The 20,133-nt window shown below is 37.6% G+C and overlaps 1 protein-coding gene across 2 annotated transcripts in view; it reads right to left on the bottom strand.

The window, feature by feature from the left end:
- The window catches only part of MOCOS (molybdenum cofactor sulfurase), a 211,446-nt gene that overhangs the window by 86,998 nt on the left and 104,315 nt on the right, over positions 1-20,133 (bottom strand). For both annotated transcript variants that reach the window (XM_027680089.1, XM_027680100.1), the window contains one exon: positions 1,860-1,936. In XM_027680089.1, the coding sequence (XP_027535890.1) occupies positions 1,860-1,936 (77 nt within the window). The remainder of the gene's footprint in view (positions 1-1,859; positions 1,937-20,133) is intronic.

Here is a 20,133-nt window from a genome sequence, read left to right as displayed (position 1 = left end):
CTTCAGTAATTACACTGGTATAATCCAGCTACAGCACACTCCAAAAGAACTTCAGCAGTGTTTTTATGACACATTAGGATAGAATTAATACTAACAATACTTTGTTTATTTTGCTTGTTTCTACTCCAGGCTATTTCCAACACAGAATGAGAATCATTGTGTTCAAGGAGTGCAAATCAAGTGCTCCAGCAGCCACAGCAAAGTGAGATTCAGAAGTGATTCACATTTGACAGTGCATTTTGCCACTGAAAACTCTGACAGTTGAAGTGGAAGAAATATTTGTAAAGAGGCCTAAAACAAATCTGCAGTCCTTCTGGATTATGAAGCGCTTTTACAGCATGCAACAGCTTTGTTGTATACACAGAAATGTTCATAGTCTCTGTTCAAAGGGAACGGTGGGCCTTTGACAGAAATTAAATAACCTGCAAAAGTCCATGTTCTCAATGATGTTCTTGGGGGAAAATATTTTTTTCAATGTTTTATGAAAGGATTATAAGTATGAACATTTGAAGCCAAATTCACACTTTTGGCAACTGAAAGGTCTCAACATACTATTTATTCATGTCTGTCTTCTACCCTGACCTCCATTGATATCCACTTTATTCCGGCTCAGTGATAAGTGTTCCCCTCAACCTAGTATTAAGAGATTTTTCAATTGTTTAGCTGAAATAGGTACCAATAGGAGGTTTAGATGGATGAGAAATGTAATAGAGAAGATGATATCATCAACTCTCACATTTATGGCAGGCAATGTTCCTATACATTAAACCAAAGCCCTCTTCACAAAGGAACACGCTTGTTTAAATTTGCTCATTTTTCAGCAGCATTCTATACCACAAGAACATATACTAAAGGCTGGTTTCTGATCCCTAGTCTCCATGTAGACCAACATCCTTACTTGTTGGGTCTCCTATTGAAGTGGATGAAAACTGCTATTGATTTCCACATGAACGGGACCTGAAGAATCTAACATAATACTCCTCACAGAAGTCTTGCACTGTGAGGAAGAAGAAACTAGAATCCTTCAGATAAATCATGACAATAAATCACAGACATTAGCTAAAATTATACTAACTGGAAAAGTACATAGTCAATGTCTCTCTGGACGCGTGCCTCTTTTACATCACGATGCACTTTATGCCTTTATATAGGAAATCAAAGAGTGCACTGGAAATGGGAGGTTCAGACTTCACACATTAAGTGTGCACATACCTGAGTATGAAACCCATTCAGGAACACGCTGGCACATTCCACATGTGAAAACATGCCATGGTGCAAGCTTCCCTGGCCAGGTGTCACCTCCTACCCTTTTCAGGAGAATCACTGACCCATGGCAGCAAACACAGAGAGACTGTGCATTTGGGGTGCTGAGTCAGACAAGCAGCAGGCTATCCTGAAGTAAACAAGGCACATGACTGTCGCTCTTCACATACAGGTTCTGGCCTGAAGATCAGCTTAAAGTTTTATTTGGGACTTTAGTGTTAGCTACTTGTTAAGGGCTTCAAAGATATCAAACAGTGCAAGCCACTCAGTGGCTTTCAGCCACACACTACTTTCTACTATTACTTTCCTATTGCATCTTTGTGAGTGTGAGGCAGACTAGAAGTGCTCGATGTACTCAAGTCTTGCACATCCAGAACAATCTGGATACCTTTTTTTTTTTTTTTCCCAAACCAGGCTGGAATAATCAAATATGAGGAGTAATTCAGTTACACTGAAGTCTCTTCTTCACAATGATGAACGTGGATAGTAACACTAGAAATGAAAATTAAGCTACAGCCATAAGAAATAGATCAGACTTGTGCCCTGTCTATAGATCTGGAACTTCAGTTTTCAGTATTAGAGTTATATTAACTGACCTGTGAGTTTTTCCAGAACATCAAATCCATGTTTCAGAGCAATGATATCAAGAAAAGAGACTGTGCCGTCTTCAAACCTAAAGAATGGAATAAATGAGCACAGTAAACAAAACACACACAGCTATGGTACAGACTTTATTTTAAGAGTTACTATTTTGTATTCAGTGACTCTAGCTTGCAGAGGGGGAACTCTTCTCTTAGGGATTCATCTTCCAGTCTTGTAGTGTCCTGTGAATCAAAAATATGTTCTTCAAAGCTATAGAGGTTCATATGAACAGTTGCTTGTGCATAGAAAGTTATACTTTTCCCCTGAATGGGCTACTTGTGGGTTTTTAATTTTAAAGTAATGTTTAACAGTTATGTCTTCTGTGAGCTCCTTGTTACTGACCTGTAACAAGAGCACCATACAAGAATCGGGGAAAAGGTGCAATCCCTACCATCATCTTTTAAAGGAAACAACAAATGGAAACAAAACTGTCAGATTTTATGAACTACTGCAGCCATTCCCACAGTTGAAGAGAAGAAGGTGCAGCTACAAGGTGAGATTGTATTCAGGAAGTGGTGCATTCAAGGGGTCAGAAGGGACACCATATCAAGCATCAAAATATGTTCCATTTAGGCTTTGTGTGCACCCCACTCCACGAGAAGTTTTAAAGAGTGATTATTCATCTTGCTTCACCATAAAGAGAAACACAGAATAATGAAGACAACTGATGAAGTCGGAACTGTACAGAGCTCAATGCCATGTAAGACTGAACCTGGGATCACAGCAAGTCTCTAAGAACGAAGAAGCTGTCTCCAAAATTGTAACAGCCAATGCTGGAAATGAGCCCACCAACAACAACTCCAAATCTCATGGTTCAAGTTTAAAATTAAACTCTGACCATGAGGATGAGACCTTCACAGGGAGCTGGTGTTCCTTATAACTTTTTCAGAAAGGTCTGATGATATCCACATTGAAGAATGACGGGACGAGATAGAACAAAACAGAGGCACTTTTGAGTAAAACACTTTACATACACATTTTTGACCAGAAAACAGGGGATTAATTTTTTTTTTCTGGATGTATAATTTTTCATAATGCATGTTAAAAGCTTTTGGCACCACAATTAATTATGTATTGTGAAAAGGTTAAAAATGTCAGAATTCAAATGCTTTTTCTTTACTAAAATAAACTTCAATAGAATAGCATAACAGCTCTCACTTCTCACTTCTATTGTAATTTTTCTTATTTCTATTTTATTTTTCTGTAGTTATCAAATAATTTAAACACTGCAAGTGACATCAGGTGAAGGACATATAAAGCTTCCAAAAAGTTCACACAAAAAAAAAATGCAAGAGTATTGTGTATATATGATAATATGTTCAGCTGTGATGAAAGAAGACAGATAGACATGGCAAATAATTATAAACCAAGTGATAAGAGAAAAGTGGTGGACTGCTACAGGGATGAACGGCCCAAGAGAGACCACTCATGTTCACACATTTTAACATAGCATAGGCCAAAGAATCCATCCTAGGAATTTTTGAATTTTGCCTACTAACAATAAACAAGTGCTCCTGAACTTCAGAGAAGCTGCGTCACAAGTTGTCAGTGATGAAATGTAAAATGACCATTCGTGATTTGAAAGAGACCTACCACCAGCAATATTTTCACAGAGACCTGTGGACGAGTATCTGAGGGAAGCATTTCTCTATCCAAAAAGCCACAAAAAGGTGGGACGAGGAGGAAGAAAAGATGCAGCAGAGGCTAACAGTTGATTTGAAATTAAATACAGAAAAACATTAAAAACTTGCACTGGTTGCCAGGAAATGTCACAGTGGTCCCACAAGTCTGCCCAGGAGAGATTATGGAGAGGATCGTGAGGGGGAATTGACCTGCCCTGCTCAGTTACTTGCAATGGCCAGCAAAGGAAATAAAACACTAGGAACTAGACCAGAGCAGAGACACTGGCACTGAGCCCATCAAGAAGACGGCACAATCCTCAACAACCTTATCATTATCAAAGTGGAAGAGCTCTTGAAAGGGCAACAAAGGTGCTAGCCTAGATTGTCAAAGACCTCCAAATCCTACCTATAGTAAAAGGGGAGGCAAAAATTGTATTTCTGTTCATTAGATATGTTTATTAATTAAGCAGACAACTACAGTACATCCATTGCTACCCAATAGGAGAGTTGTATGAACCATGTCACTCTTCTGAGATTGTAAAGATTTTTATGGAAATAGTTGAGAGCTAAGGTATCACTTTCCATTTGAAGAAAAAAAAAAAGAAAGCAAACACAGTTCTGGGGGTTTGGTCAAATCTTATGCTCCAGAACAGCACTGTTCTGGCAGTATATGCACCCTGCATTGTTTTGGCAGACTCACGTTATTTAGTCTTCCTCTATCACAAAAAAATTGCCTCCTTGGAGCTCCATTGCAAGAACCAGAAGTCACAAAAGAATTGAAAATAATGCTAAAAATTTTTGCTCAAAGATATGGGCAAGTCTCTCTACAATTTAGATATGGACTATTTCACAACATTCCTCTCTTGTATTTTGTTTGTTCATATGGCCCCTTCTATTCATACATTACCAGTTTTCCATTTCTGATAAACAAAGTATGAATATTTATTATTCCTATAATATGTATATTATATATATAATATATATAATATTTCCAGTGCACTTGACTCTCACATATTGCTGATGAGCAACTTCATGTCAAAATTTTCAGGAATCATCTATAAATTATGATATTTAGCGAATTAAGCCTTAGGTGTTATAGCAATAGTGCCATGGCAAAACATGATGCTAAGGGCAGCTATTCCCTTCTTGAGACACAAAGAGCTGTCTGTCAGAATATTTAACCATATTTAAGACGGGGAGCAGACAGGCTTCTTGCATTGCAAAACATTGGCTTCAATGACTACTTTTCTGTTTGGTGCAACTGATGCTTCAAATAAACTGTTTCCTCACTCAATGGCAGTTTCAGTGTTAGAATAATCAGTTTAGGATGATGTTCATTTGCATGCTGGTCTACAAGCCATTTCCTGTAGTAATCAAGGTTTTACAGCTGATGATGTATAAAGGACACTTACAAAAGCAAATACTGCAAATACCAACCCAAGAAACAAGAAGCTTACCTCTCTTATCTAGATCTTATTATAATTGATCTCACTTAATCACGTCTGGGATGAGCTCAATTGCTTAGCTGATTGTGTTTGTGAAACACTAATAGTATTTCACATCAAATTGCTATCTGACAAACTGGTTAAACAACTCATGGCATAACAAAAACCAGAGCAGCCTGCCTAAAATCTATCAAGGAGTTATGAAGCTGATGAGCTGCTCTCCTTTTCCAAGTCACACAAGACTTCTGCTTCTAGAAGCAAAAATTTTTGAGTCATGAAAGAAAACTATTGCTTTACAGAGAGCAGTCCTGCCTTTAGGATCTTCCTAGGGCTGGAGGCAGGCTAGTCTTTCCTTGAATTCTTGTTCAACTGCTTGTTGTGACACTTCTCTGTTAAACTTCTGCATAGAAATGCTATTTTCTAAAGTCATCATCCCACATTTCAGGACAACTGAAACATGGATTGGACTTGATGATCTCAGAGGTCCTTTCCAACCCAGCTGATTCTATGATTCTATGATTCTGTGAAAGGAAATGATGACACCTTGGGCAGATTAAATTCATCCTCTTCTTAGCCAGGTAACCTTTATGTGGAAATATGATGACAAAAATCTTGGCCTGGACAGACATGATTGGAAATAAAGTGCCTAGGGTCTATAAAAACAACTCATGTTTAAAGAGAGGACTTAGAGCTAAAATTGGTGGAAGGCAAAAATATTACCCTGGTGTTGGACAGCACTGACTTAAGTTAGGAGCCCAGAAAGACCCTTAAGACCAATCAACCAATGCTGAAGTGGTGAAATACCTTGCATAACATAAGCTATTCTGTATATGGAAAGTATACAAGGCATGGCTTTTAGGTTTTTGGGTGGGAGCACCTGCTGCTGGATTATGGGAAGATTGAATTGTTTAGCAGGCAGACAAGTGATTCAGCTGTTTAGGTGTTTTGTTTGTTTGTTTGTTTGTTTTTCAATTCATTTGTCCAGTTAAGGTAAATCCAGACACAGAGTTACTGTGCCTAAAATCACAGAATCATAGAATACCAGGTTGGAGGGAACCTCAAGATTCATCTGGTCCAACTTTTCTTGGCAAAAGCACAGTCTAGACAACATGGCCCAACACCCTGCCCATCTGAATCTTTAAAGTGTGCAATGTTGGGTAATCTACCACTTCCCTGGGGAGATTATTCCAATGGCTGATTGATTTCATTGTGAAAAATGTTCCTCTTGTGTCCAATCAGAATCTCCCCAGGATTAACTTGTACCCATTACTCCTTTTCTTTTCCATGTGAATCCTTGTAAAAGAGGAGTCTCCAACTTTGTAGACACCCTTTAAATACTGGAATATGGTGATAAGATTTCCCTTTTAAAATCTAAAACTTTTGTCATACTACTCACCTGCAGCATGCTCAGCAGGATCCCAAACTCCACAATATTGTGATCACTGCAGCCAAGGCTGTCACTGAGATATTGCAAAGCACATGTTCTTGGTTTGTGTGTAGCAAATCCAGCCTCATTCCTGGCTGACACATCTAACATATGTACAAGAAAGCAGTCCTTTGCACATTCCAGAAACTTGACAGATGATATGTGAGCTGCTGTATTGTTCTTCCAATAACTGTTTGGGTAGTTGAAGTCACCCATTCTATTGATTTGAAGCTTGTTTAAGTTACACAGATACTGCTGCATTGGCATTACCGCCCCGGTTTGGAGGTCAGTAGCAGATGCCTACTGTAAGATCTTCCTTGGAGATGACACCTTTCATCTTGAACCACTCATTAGACAGAGCTTCCATAATCTCTGTAGTTGACTTCTATAGTATTCAAGGTTCTCTTTAACTTAGAGTGTGACTCTTCCTCCTCTTCTTTCCTGCCAGTCTTTCTGAAAGAGCCTATAACCATCTATCACAATGCTCCATGCATGCCAGTTGTCCCACTATGTTTAAGTTATTCCTATGATATCATAACTTTCTGATTGGGCATGGAGTTCCAGTTCCTCCTGTTGGTTCCCCAGGCTGCATGCACTGATATATACACTTGAGGGGGTTGGTGTTCTAGTTCTCATCTTGGGAGGTAGCTAAAGAACTTTTGCACATCTGCAATTTGCATCCATAACACAGCCCAGAGCACTGAAACTTTGCTAAAAATTCCATCACAAGGTCAAAAATAATCCTGCTCATTTGAGAGCATTGCTGAGTCAATGCAAGTGCAATGAAGGAAGGTGGGGGAGAACATCACTGTCAGACCGCTGCCACTCTCCTTTACACCTGGTAATGACTCCATTTAGGTCAAATGAACAGAAGTCATTGTTGAGTTTCTAAAGCAGGTAAAAGAAAAACCAAATCCATAGAGAATGCACATTTCTTGAATAAGCTGCTTTTCTTTTCTTTTTTCTTTTTTTTTTCTAAAACTCCTCAAGAGTGGAGCTGTCCTTTGAAGTGAGATGTTACATGAGTTCCTTTCATCTTTTCAATTCATTTATTTTCATCTAATTAAAAAGTACAACAATGCAGAGAGATTCTTGGTATGCATTTAAAAGTAGTTCATTCAGATACCATTTTTCAGCTCATAGAGATATTTCATATCACTGCCACATGAAACAACTATCTTGGCAAATTCAATTTTTACATTTTATACATTTGCTTGTTTATTCTAAAGTGAAATTTTATGGAATGACACTGGCACCTAGGGCATACAGAGTCAAGCTTATGATTGTAGGAACAGACTGTTTCAGTCATATTCATGTTCTTAGGTTAGTAATTGCCATCTCTGATATTAGCAGGGGAACATATTTTAATTGGTCTCACTGCTTTCTAACATCAAAAAACAACATTTGCAAAAGGAACTATATTTTTTCTGCTTTTCTTTAACTTAAAACATATCATTACTAGGCTACAAAACCTTTAGGGCCCTGTTTTGCTCTTTAGAACTTCCATCAGCTCTTCCTGAGACAAAGTCCTCAGGTATCTTTCCAGGGTGTTTATGTCTCTCCAGAGGACATGATCCCCTTGTCCGATTTTGTCTCCCACAGATGATACTCTTCAATTTTCGCAATTTGCTGGTTGTCCATATTAGTCACTTTCTTAACTGGGTGAAACCCTGGTCACGTTAACACCAACAGCTGAACTTTAAGGGAGCATTTCTCAAGATTAAGCATTTTCTTGTGGGGTTTTTGATCCTCCACTAGTAAATTCTTTGGAACGGTATGTGATCCAGAGACCACTAACCTCAGATACACACATCATTTTGACTAAATATCTTTGTTTCACACAGTGGATGCTGCTGAAGCAAGTAGATAAAATTAGGAGATAGCTTGTTGTAACAGACATATATGCTAACATTAAACTATCCTTTCATAATAATCTAACTTTTGTGCAATTGCCTGCCCAGAAGCATGCTAAAGTTAGCCAAGAATTTAGTAGGTAGGAGGGCAGTAATAAGTTACAGATATCTGAATAAGACACCTACTCTCACCACTTCAGCAACTCCTTTTTACCTCTGTTAGTGTTATATGATCATGAGCAATGACTGTTTCTCACACAATGAAAGGAGATCCAACACCCTAAAAACTGCCCCTTGTGGAGGAGAAAATTGAATTAATAAGTCAATCCATATTTATTTCTCTAGCGTCCCTGTGCATCTTTCTGTTATATACAATTTGATGAACTTCTAGCTGATAACTTTGCTCACTATGTATATCTCTAATAATCTTTGCACTAAAAAGATTAGCAATCCTTGAGTCTGTTACTCAAACTGGTCTGAATGACACATTCTGATTTTGCAGATTATCAGCTCCACAGGACTCTTCGTTTGGGTAAAAATCACACTTCTTACAATATGTATCACAATTACTTTCAGCTATATGCAATTTTGAAATACAGTTGGATTTCTTCTACTAATATAATTTATACAATTAATAGTTTACAATATATCTAAAAAAGTATTTATACAAGAGCTTTGCCATAAATATTTAAATCACAAAACAATGAATAAGTTATATCTCAGGGATAACATACACACCCTACCTACCCCTACAAGGACCCCCCAAAGTAAAATAATAAGAACACTACTTTTTTTCCTCACCAGAAGCCATTGGTCACAAAATAACCAATGCATCACATGTCACTGGCCAAAGATTCCCTTCCAAATTCACAAAACAGGCCAATATGTTTTCATTGCACTGCTATGGCAGTGGAGGAGAAACATAATAATCTTTCTCTTTTAAATTCCATCCTGCAAAGGGATATTTCCTTGAGGTATATTAAATTTAGGTCTTTAGGAACATGAGGCCTGCTGGTTAACTGGTCTCAAAGAATAATATGTTCAACTATCAGCTAGTTAGCTTGCAATTTATACTCATTCATCTTAACTTGTAACTTATTAATGTCAACAAGAACTCCATTAAGGTGCAATTCAGTGTGAGCAAGTGTATTGCAAATGATTTCTGTATCTGTCTGAGTATTTAACATTTGATATGCATTATACTCCCATGATTATAGATCAATAATCCAAATGTTCACACCTCTGCTTCCCATGGGAAGGCAATATCCAAATATAACCCCAAGTAACAGTTAAAGTGAGCAATTTGCAAAGTGTATTTGCATAAACTGTTCACTGGTCAGTTATGAGTAGTGAATCATTCACAAAAATTCAAAATCCTATCTTTGATTTTCTCCTTAGGAGGCAGAAGAAGATGAAAGACATTCTGGAAGTAAACTTTTCATAGGCAAGAATCTGACCAGCTGTATTTATTTGTCCATGTTCAGTATAAACAGATTTATTTCCTCATGAAGATTGAGATTTAATCTTTCATCCTTAAACAGGTGCATTTGGGGATAATTAATAACTTTGTAATGACCTGCTAAAGATTTAAATTTAAATACAATTTAAAAATTGGCAGACAAAAAAGGCTCCACTTGAACATGAATTCATTCTTAAAAATCTGCACCTAAAAATACCACTATCTAATCACGTGTGCCAGTGAGGCAGACCCAGATCAGTGACCTCGGATAAGGTTAGCAGTAACTTATCCTCAGATGATGGAGAAAAATCCCTATGATTGCTTTCCAATGGGTGGTCTCCATTCTATAGAAAGGTCTGTGCCTCAAAGTACAGGTTAGTGCAATGCATAAGCTTTTTTTCCACTGCAGATAAAAGTGAATTCAGCAACCCTTCTGAGCACTTTATTCCCTCACCTGGGGTGTGTGTGTGAAAAGACTTCTTTGATATCATCCAGAAAGCTTCTTTCTCTAGCAATAAAAATTCTTTCCACATGTAATTTTCAGAGGAAATGTATACCCAATATTAGCAGAGTGCATTGGGAGCTGTGAATTAAGCCCGTCATGTTAAACCACTCTGTGTTGAGCCACCATGTGGGGAAGATGTGCTCTTCCTTCATGGCAACCTGAAAATTAACTTAACTTCAAATGTTGGTACTGTCAGCAAGACAGAGGCTCAAAGTGTTCTCATGAACATGAGATATCTGTACAGGCCAATTGTATGACATTTAACAAGGCAAAGTGCCAGGTCCTGTGCTTGGGTCACAACAACCCCAGGCAGTGCTACAAGATGAGGGAGAGTGGTTGGAAAGCAGCCCAGCAGAAAAGGGAGGGAGTTGTGGTTGTTTAGCCTGAAGAAAAGGAGGTTCAGGAAGAGCCTTATTGCTCTCTACAACTACCTGAAAAGAGGCTGTAGCCAGGTGAGGGTCAGTCTCTTCTCCCAAGTAACAAGCAATAGGACAAGAGCAAACAGACTCAAGTTGCACCAGAGGACACTTAGATTGGCTATTAGGAAAAATTTCTTCACACAATGGATTGTCAAGTATTGGCTCAGGCTGCTCCTGTGGTGGAATCACCATCCCTGGAGGTATTTAAAAGATATGTAGGTGTGGCACTGAGCGACATGTTTTTGTAGTGTACTTGGCAGTGCCGCATTAATGGTTGTACTCAATGATGTTAAAAATCTTTTCCAACCTAAATGATTTTATGATTCTATGATAGTGATATCACAAAAAAAGAAAAAGAAGTTGGGGAAGTAAAGGTTCTTGATAGAAATTATTTTTTTTTCCTGGAAGGCAGGAAGTTAAAAAAGTAAAAAGAAATGGAGATTGTTTTTCCATCTTATACCATAGCTGCCTATCCTAATAGCTTTCCAACTAAAAAGAAATAGAGAGAAGGTTCCTATCTATATTTTTATGATGCAGCTACAAAACAATCTAATTCAAAATTCAAAAGGAAAAACCCTACTGTTTCTCCCCTACTCTCAGGCTTGAAAAAAAGAAAAATTACATAGAAAGATCTGCTACACCAAACCAGGTGCATCTTGGTAATTAACTGGTTTACTGCAATACCTATCAAGCTAATTTTCCACTTTGGGACTATAATATACAAATTTCTTCCAATTTTTTTTCATTTTTCAACATTGTTGTGAAGCTTGCTGAGACTTCACACTACCCTGTGAGGTCAACAAGTAGCATCTCAGTAATGAGGGAAGTTGAAGAAGTAAATAATTTTTCTTTCCAAAGACCAGCTCTAACTGATTTTCCAAGCATGGACTGGATATTGGGAGTTATCAAATCTCCAGAAAACTGAACCCACAGCAGTAATACTGAATTAGCAAGTATTCCTAATTTCTCACTTTTATAAGTAGTTTTGCAGTTTATATTGCAAAAAGCAAACAACCCTTTCCATGCAATTGCCTCTCCTCTTCAACAGGAGTACAGCAATGGAGACCCTGAGAATATCTTGTGGTCATGTTATAATCAAAGGTACCTGCTTTAGCTTTCACAGGTGTCCTGTATTGATAAGGTCAGTAACTGGAGGAAGTTCTGGAGGTCTTCCAGTTATCCGAATCCAGAAGACAGGATCATCTTAACTAACAATTCCTTCAAGAACTCAGGAAAATTCTGGTATGTTACCCAGCATTGCTGATGCTTGAAGTAGGGAGCACAGAGAGATGATTCCAATCCCTAGCTTTGACAGAAAAGAGCATGAGGCAGGCAGCTGAGGAGACAGCAGGGTAAAGAAACAGCAGAGGGTCAGCAGTGTCAGAGGGTTAGAAGTGTGTGCATCAGTAGAGAAATAAAAGGCTTAATATTCATAGAAGCATTTGTTATGTAATAATATCATCCCAGCTCTCATCCAAACAGAAAACAGGATAATGAGTGGGTGAAAGAAGCAGATATGTTTATATGCTAAGACAAAGTATGTGGGCTACAAAATGGAGGGATTAGAGCCTCTGTAGGACACTACCACATTAGTATGTGGTAGAAAAACAATAATAAATAGAAAATGTGCTAAAGAAAACATAAATGTAAGAGAGACAGTGGTGAAGAAAACAGAAATGTTTTGAATTGGAATGTCTTTGGTGAGGTGTTCAAAACAAGAAGGACTAGTTGCTGAGACTCTGCTGTAGGCTATGTAGGTATGTTGGAAAAAAAATGTTTCTGTGTCCAACAGATACTTTTCTATCACTCCCACAGAAATGAATGTTACCTTAAATTTTCTTCAAGTAAAACCAAGATAACAGAAATGGTTGAGTTCAATTATTACTTAATATCAGAACCAAACCCCAAAAAACCTGCTACAATTAAAATAATTACTGCAAAAATGGCTTTTACAAACATTTATACAATACACAGTGGAAGACTGACAGAAATCCTGGTCAGAGGGATTACAAGTGTACATGGCAGAGACAGATAAGCAACCTCAAATGAGGTTTTGAATGTTACTGGGGCAAAATGAGACATTAATGAAGTTACTTGGTCAGGAAAACTGAACTGAAATCATCAGATACTTACATATAGAGGAGACCTAAAATTACTTGAAGCTAGGTTCAAAAATATATGGAATTTACATCCCAAAAATATGAAATAAATAAAGAAAATAAACTTTTAGTGGAAGCCTCCAGCAATAACATGCACTAAAAAATCCCTCTTACAAGAGATTTTAGCATTGTTTATGAAAGATGACATGAAATCAGAAAAAGTGTTGCTCAGGAAAGGAAGCTGTTTTTGGAAAAATAGGAAGCACAGGGTTAAAATGAGAATTCCCAGGAGCCAAGCCCTAAAAAAACAAATCAAACTGAACAGCAAGCTATTCTTTATACAAAATCAAAGGAAAATATTAATGCTATATAATAATACACAAATATAAAAAAATAAAGACTATAAATAAAAAGTATTATGATCATTATTCAAGAAGCAAAGAGCTGAAAGAAAAGCCTGAAAACTAACTGAGTACTTCGATTCAGGTTTTAACATGGACTGGTGAAAACCACAGGACAGGACAGAATGACTCATGGCTGAAAGTGTGTGGAAAGTGTGAAAACTGAAGCAACTGCTGTGGAAACTCACTTCAAAGGTTGTAATGTGCTTGAACACAGGCAGACAGATGAACTATGGTCCAGAATTGCAAGAAACTGGCATTAAAAACTCTGTAAGCCAAATAACACAGGCCAATAAGCAAATTTGTCAAATCAGGAATGGAAAACAGAAATCACAATATTTCTACTGAAGAAAGGGAAACAGAGTGATCCAGAGAACGACACATCTGTTAGCTTGAACTCAGTGTTATGTACATCCTGAAAACTAGTTCTGAATGAAAGCACAATTAAATGAGTAAACAAAAGCATGTTCAAAAGCCCCATGGATTGTGCCAATGGAAAATCAAACCCAGAGAGGCTGCCATTTTAAGAGCACATTATTTTTCTAGGCAAAGGAAATGCAGAGCTAATTTATCTGGATTTCAGTAAAACATTACTTCTAGTGTCATATGAGAAACTATTAGAGAACAAGAAATATTAGAACAGGTTACAGTAGGCTAAGCAATTGTGCTTGAAGGGGAACTATTAAGCTACAAAAACGTTTCCCATTTAATTCCTCAAGCGCTGCTTTTGGGACAAGTATCTTTTTTAGTAGTTTCACTAATGATCCTGGCATAAAAGGTAGGAATGTGAAGATAAAATAGGTTGCTGAAGTGAAATCTGGATATCGTCATTGCCAAAGATGAGACTGTATATTGTGTGCAGCAAGAAACAGATAATGTTGAAAACCCTAAAAACAGAAACAAGATTAAATGTATAATATGCTATAATGTATGATAAGTACATCATCATGCATAAACCCTATTATGCACTTAGGGATTATTGACATTAACTTCTGCCATGAACTGGAGGACTGTCATCCGAAACATCAGATTTACCAGTCAATAAGCATGACAAACAGGAAATCATGCTAGGATTTACAGATAGAAAAATAAGAACACCGTTAATAAAGGTCTGATAGATGATGATCAGAGGAAAGGAAAGCCCATCTTATAGAAGTGTTCAGTTCACTTAGGTATGGAAATCCAAAGTTAAGTAGAATTGCCTGGTAGGTCTAGAGATGGAAAAGGTGAGTAATAACCAGGAAGGAAAAACAGCTACAGGACAAAATGCAGAAAAATGGCAAACTGACCACAAGGTAATACAGACTGCAAATTAGAAGTCTTGTGTCCATGCAAGATATGAGATTATAGAAACATTTTCCAACAGGAGTATCAGGAACAAACCAAAACCAACATATCCTCCTTCCCCTGTGCCCAAGTTGTCCCATTCACTCTGCACACCAGCTCAGTACAAAGAGGGGTTTATATAGCGTGGGTGTCTTTGACAGTGAATAGGTTGATTACATGACCCAGAAGGTTTTTGCCCTTCCTAAGAATCCAGTAAATGAACACGTCAAAATAGCAACTGCTTTTACTTTCTGAAACTGCATATGAAAATAACATAAATAACACAAGTTTGTAACTTTGTGAACCTCTGAAAACCCTGGAGTCATCCCTTTTGATTTTCCCCTGACCAAGTCAGTTCCATTTGACATGCAATTAAGGTGACACTGTCTTGCTCAACATCAGTTGTATTAAGAAAGTACTGAGACACGAGCAAAAGAAATGTACTTATTGTACTTTTTTTTTCCGTATAAATTTCCATGCATATTCTACCAGCCTGACAGTATGGTGTGTTGACTAACTCCATATGCTTCCAGAAAGGAGGGTCTCTGGTGATGGTGGTGAGGAATAAATAGATACTTTTATTTAGATTAATTGTCACAGAAGTAGAAGGTGATCTTGAGAGCTGTATGATTTTATAAAATTATGTTAACACAGTAAACATAGAAATACCCATCTCCATTAACTCCTTTTTTTAACGTAAGAGTACAGAAAATCTCTCTGCCTCAATCATACCAGACATAAAAGAATCATCAAGAAAGAAAAGCTGTACTGTAACATTGTAATACAAAATACTCATTTGAAAAACTCAACATGCACCAATACTGTAAGTCATCCATTCCCTCTTATCAATAAAAGCACTTTCAAAATTCAGCTCTTAATGAGTCTATAATCTCCTGGATGAAAATATATTGAGTTTTTGTAAATGCTACAGAAAGCATAGCAGTAAGTATAACACAAAATGATTGCATGCAAGTTTCACTGAATTGCATCCCCCAACACAGAAAACTAAGTATGTTATCTGTAGAAAGCCCACTGGAGAAGACTTTCTCGTAGTTTATTTACCAACCAAAGACTAACCAGGACTGAAATGAAGCTCCTTGCTCTTCCACTAGTTTGATGTTTAAGGTGCAATCTATAGATATTTCAGGTACGTGCAGCCAGGTAACTGATGTTTGTAAAATAATGGTCAGTGAAGATATTTGGTATGAGTAGAAATATCCCATAGGACAACCTGGTGACATTGCTTAAAATAAAGTATTTTCTATTTAGGCTTGCTAACCACTGGAGAGACCTAAATATGGCAGAAAGCAAGTAGCTTTGCATGCAGGGAACTCATAATATACAGAGGAAAAATATGACATTTGAAAAAGTATGCTTCGTATACTGCACAAGTAATGAAGTACTTTGCAAAAACAGCATCCTAGGAAGATAGCAAAGAAAGCACAAAGGGAATTCACATTCATTGAGTTGACATAAGCTCTGGCTCAGCCAATTGGGTGCTGTGGTGGTGTATCACAGTGCAATGCTGAGCAGCCCATGGCATTGCTGCCCACAGGAAAAGAGTTTGCACTATCAGAATGGGAGCTCCACAACAACAGAAAGTTTCCCAGTGGAAAACGAATATGAATTTGGACAGAAAAGGTACGTGGAGTTGTCATTCACAAATACCATATACGATCTTTAGGGAAATAAAGGAAGCATAGTAGTATGAAGGCTAAAACACCACCCTTACAGTATTTTGGTGGTCAGAAGGATCCTTGACTTTAAATTTAGTTCAATACTGGTCTTCTACATAAGACAACAGAAATCTGGAATGTCATATGGAATATCTGGGATTGTTACATGCCACTTTAAAATGACACATCCATTAGGTCACTGAAAAGTTTTGCCTTCAAAACAATTATTCACATAATGAATTCCAAATGTATTCCAGATATTTAATCTCTTAATATATGTAGAAAACTCCATATAAAGACCTAATAAGACTGCCAGACCATTCAGTATTTTGATATATCAGCTGTGCTTTTTGAAGACTTCTTTTCTCCACCCTCCTTTCCTCATATATGTTAATGTTTGCTTTAGTGGTTATAATTACTGAAAAAAATCCAGTTGGGATTAGATTTCAGTTATAATTAATGATGAATGTGTCAAAGTATTATGATGTTGTTTATCACACTGCTTGCAATGTAATTTAGTGCAATAATACTAAGACTTGCTATGTGACAGTTATTTAGCATTTAAGTCTTCTTAAGATGCTCTGCAGAGTATCCTGAATGTTAACTATGGGAAGATTATTTTATACAAAAGCAGCTTCAGGCAAAATGTAGCGACAACTTGCTAGAGCCCAGCAAAAGCTCTTAAATCTTATGTCATCTACAAGCTGAAAGATAATAATTAAATAATCTAGACATGTTGTAAAGCTAATGAGAAATCCAAAGGATAAAATTAAAAATTGACATTAATGGGGCAGCTTAACCATATGAGGAAAAAAACAGTCTTTTTTCTTTCTGATACAATTTCTGAAGAGATATTTTCTTTTCATGTGTACATACACACAAAAGATTGAAACCTAAGATCCTGGGGGAAAAAAAAGAATAACTTTGGATGCCACAGACAGACAGTTCAGGGTATTTTAAGGTAAGTCTTTGCTGTCCTAGTTTGTTATGGGTTTTTTGGTGTTTTTTCTTTTCCCGCTTCGTAGCCACTAAATTAATTTTCTTTTCACCTCAGAGACAGCCCTAAGAATTTCCTACTGTCAGGAGTCCCCACTGTGCATTTACTTGTATGCTTGTAAATCCTGCTGCTGGACTTGGGCCTTTTTCTGCAATGAATGTGCAAGTTGCCCTGAGGAGCTGTGTCCAAGCACAGCACAGAGCTGCTGTACATGACCTCAGATCTAAAAGGCAAGCAGTAGTTTTATATGTATTGCCCGGGATGACTAAACAAAGATAACTGATTGCTACATATCTTTACCAGGAAAATATCAGGCATGGTGGGAAACAACAAAGAATATGTTCATTATTTTTATAGTTAGCATGGCTAAAATGAAAAAGTTTTAATGTTTAGTCTCAGTCTAGATGCAAGGTCCAGTTTAATGAAAATTGTACACATATACAGAAAATCAGTTCACTTGGGGGTATAGTTTTCCAGTGGTGACTTGCTGAAAACTCACTCATATAGAGAGTTCAAAATTCACAATGGTATTTATTTTGTTAGGATTTCTTACTGTGCTAAGAAGAGTGTTTGGGCGTGAAGGTTGAGAAAGAGCATCATGCTGCTTTCTTCTGCTTATAGCACCCATGTCCACAGTGGGAGAGGGTGCCTGAGAGGCTTTCTGGAGAGACTGGCAGGGACACACACTGCTGGCTCCCACCATAAGATGTTTTCATGGAGTACTGGTGCCTATATCAAAGTTCACTGTCCTTTAGATCTTGCACTTTCCCTTGGTCTAATAGGTGCCACCTGCTATGTTGCCTCTACTTGGACTTCTTCCTCCAAAAGATTGAAGCTACTATTTCTAATTAATAAAAAATAATATTAAAAGTTAAGATTTTCATTAAAGGTATGGGAGTCGACTTGCTTTTGGGCAGAAACACAGCACTTCATTCAGTTTATGACCAAATTAAATCCCTGCAAATCATCCATTGATGCAAAGAACTGTGACTTGAGTAATTTCAGATTTCTTTCCTATATGCCTGTGAGATGTAAGTCATCAATTTTTATCCTGATTAGAGTAAACTGGACACTTTCAAAGCAATTGCTCACAAGGACCTGCTCAGGAACACGTTCAACCATCCAACTCAGCCAGCCACCTTGTGCCATGCTGCACAGTTGGTTAGTTCAGTGCTGCTAACCACAGTGAGCAGGTTATCACTTAATACCTTGTGCCCTTCATGGACATTTTTCCCATAAAGAGATGATAATGAGATTCAAGCAGTGTACACTAACCTAAATGCAAATGTAAGTTTATCTTCATTGACATGTTCTCCTCCGTCACTATTTAAAACCAAATCTTAGTGCAGCTCTGACTGACCTTTTTGCAGTGCCCATCCACAAAAAATAAATACTGCTCTCCTGCTTTATAAAGGTGAACTGGAGCATAAGTAGAAAAGAGTTGCAGTTCCCATTTTGAGATACTATGGGTTCTGTTTTCAAGTGCTGGGAGTAGCTATTGTTCTGCCAACTAACATCAGTGTTGGATTTCAGAGTTTAACACAGACTGAGGAAATAAAATCTGTGTCTTGTTTCAAAAACTGTGTTAATCAGCAAAGATACATATCCTATATTAAAACAAATAAAAATTTTATGGAACTTGAAAACTAAAGATGATCCATATATCTAAAATTCTAAGACTTTCCTTTAGTCACAGAATGATAGAATCACTGAGGTTGAAAAGGACCTCTAAGATTATCAAGTCCAACTCAAGCCAGCAGTACCATGTTCACCACTAAACCATATCCCCAAGTGTCACATCCACATGCCTTTTGAACACTCCCAGGGTTGGTGATTCCATCGCTTCCCTGGGCCACCTATTTCAATGCCTGACCATTCTTTCAGTGAAGAAATTTTTCCTAATATCTAATCTGAACCTCCCCTGGAACAACTTGAGGCCATTTCCCCTGGTCCTGTCACTTGTTACTTGGGAGAAAGAGACTAAATCATAGGTTATTACTCCTTTGTGGAGTCAAAGTACACTGGCAGATTGCAGATTGAATACCAAAGAGCATGTGATCAGCATTATGTACATCTAAGACACACAGCTATGCAGAGAGACTGTCTAAAAACAGAATGTCATCTGGAATAGGACAAGAATTCCCTGAAGTGAGTAGAGAAATGAAAATATTTGGTCTCAGAGTCTCTGAAAAGCACAAATTAATATGACTGTTTAACATGCGTGAGAAATGCTTAAATATCCAGGGACTATTTGTAGGCAACATGAAGAAGATACCAAATAAAATACATTATAAACAACAATGGCATCATACAGACTGTGCTGCAGGCAGCCTCTGTTGTCAGTAAAACTGTGCACTGTTTCAGAGACACGTGACCAGGTAACATGGTCTTGTTAGCAGTTGAGTACTTCAAGTCAGAAGCAGCAGCAATGGAGCACCACAGAGCATTTCTTAACATGGAATGAAAAATAAACAATCCTTTCTTTTCTAGTCACTTGTTCTCTTTTTCTTTTAATAAAGGGCTAATGAATCCTTCCAAAGCAAGACAATGCAGGTGCAGTTCTTGGGAACAGCAGGTACCTACATACTTGCTCTAAGAAAACAAAGTAAGTTGGCACATCTTAGTTGTTCTACCTCCTGAAGTGTTTTGGTACATACTGATTAGACTCCTACTAATATTTAAGCTAAATAAGGGCCAAGTCTTTGCACTCCTACCTCTCAGAGACACTGGGTCTTCACTCAGTGTTCTGGAAGACTCTGTGCTTCTCCGGAAAAGCATCTTCTCTGTTTAGCCAATCCAGTGACCATACATCTCTCTTACTGCACAAGTACAAATTAACTATGCTTGCCCAGGTATAAATAATTTATATTTTAGGAAGCATTGCTAGGAGCAAACAGTCGCTATAACCTAAAATAAGGTAAACTTCACACAAGAAAAAAAAATCTTCGTCTAGGAGGCTGATTTGTAGTTGAACAACCGAAACTGCATTATTTTCCGGTG

The sequence above is a fragment of the Neopelma chrysocephalum genome, unplaced genomic scaffold (genome assembly GCF_003984885.1).
Source record: "Neopelma chrysocephalum unplaced genomic scaffold, ASM398488v2 Primary Assembly neopelma1_22b, whole genome shotgun sequence".
NCBI classification, from domain to species: Eukaryota; Metazoa; Chordata; class Aves; order Passeriformes; family Pipridae; genus Neopelma; species Neopelma chrysocephalum.
The sequence above is the reverse complement of the archived record's forward strand: the minus strand, read 5'-3'. Positions and strand labels throughout refer to the sequence as shown.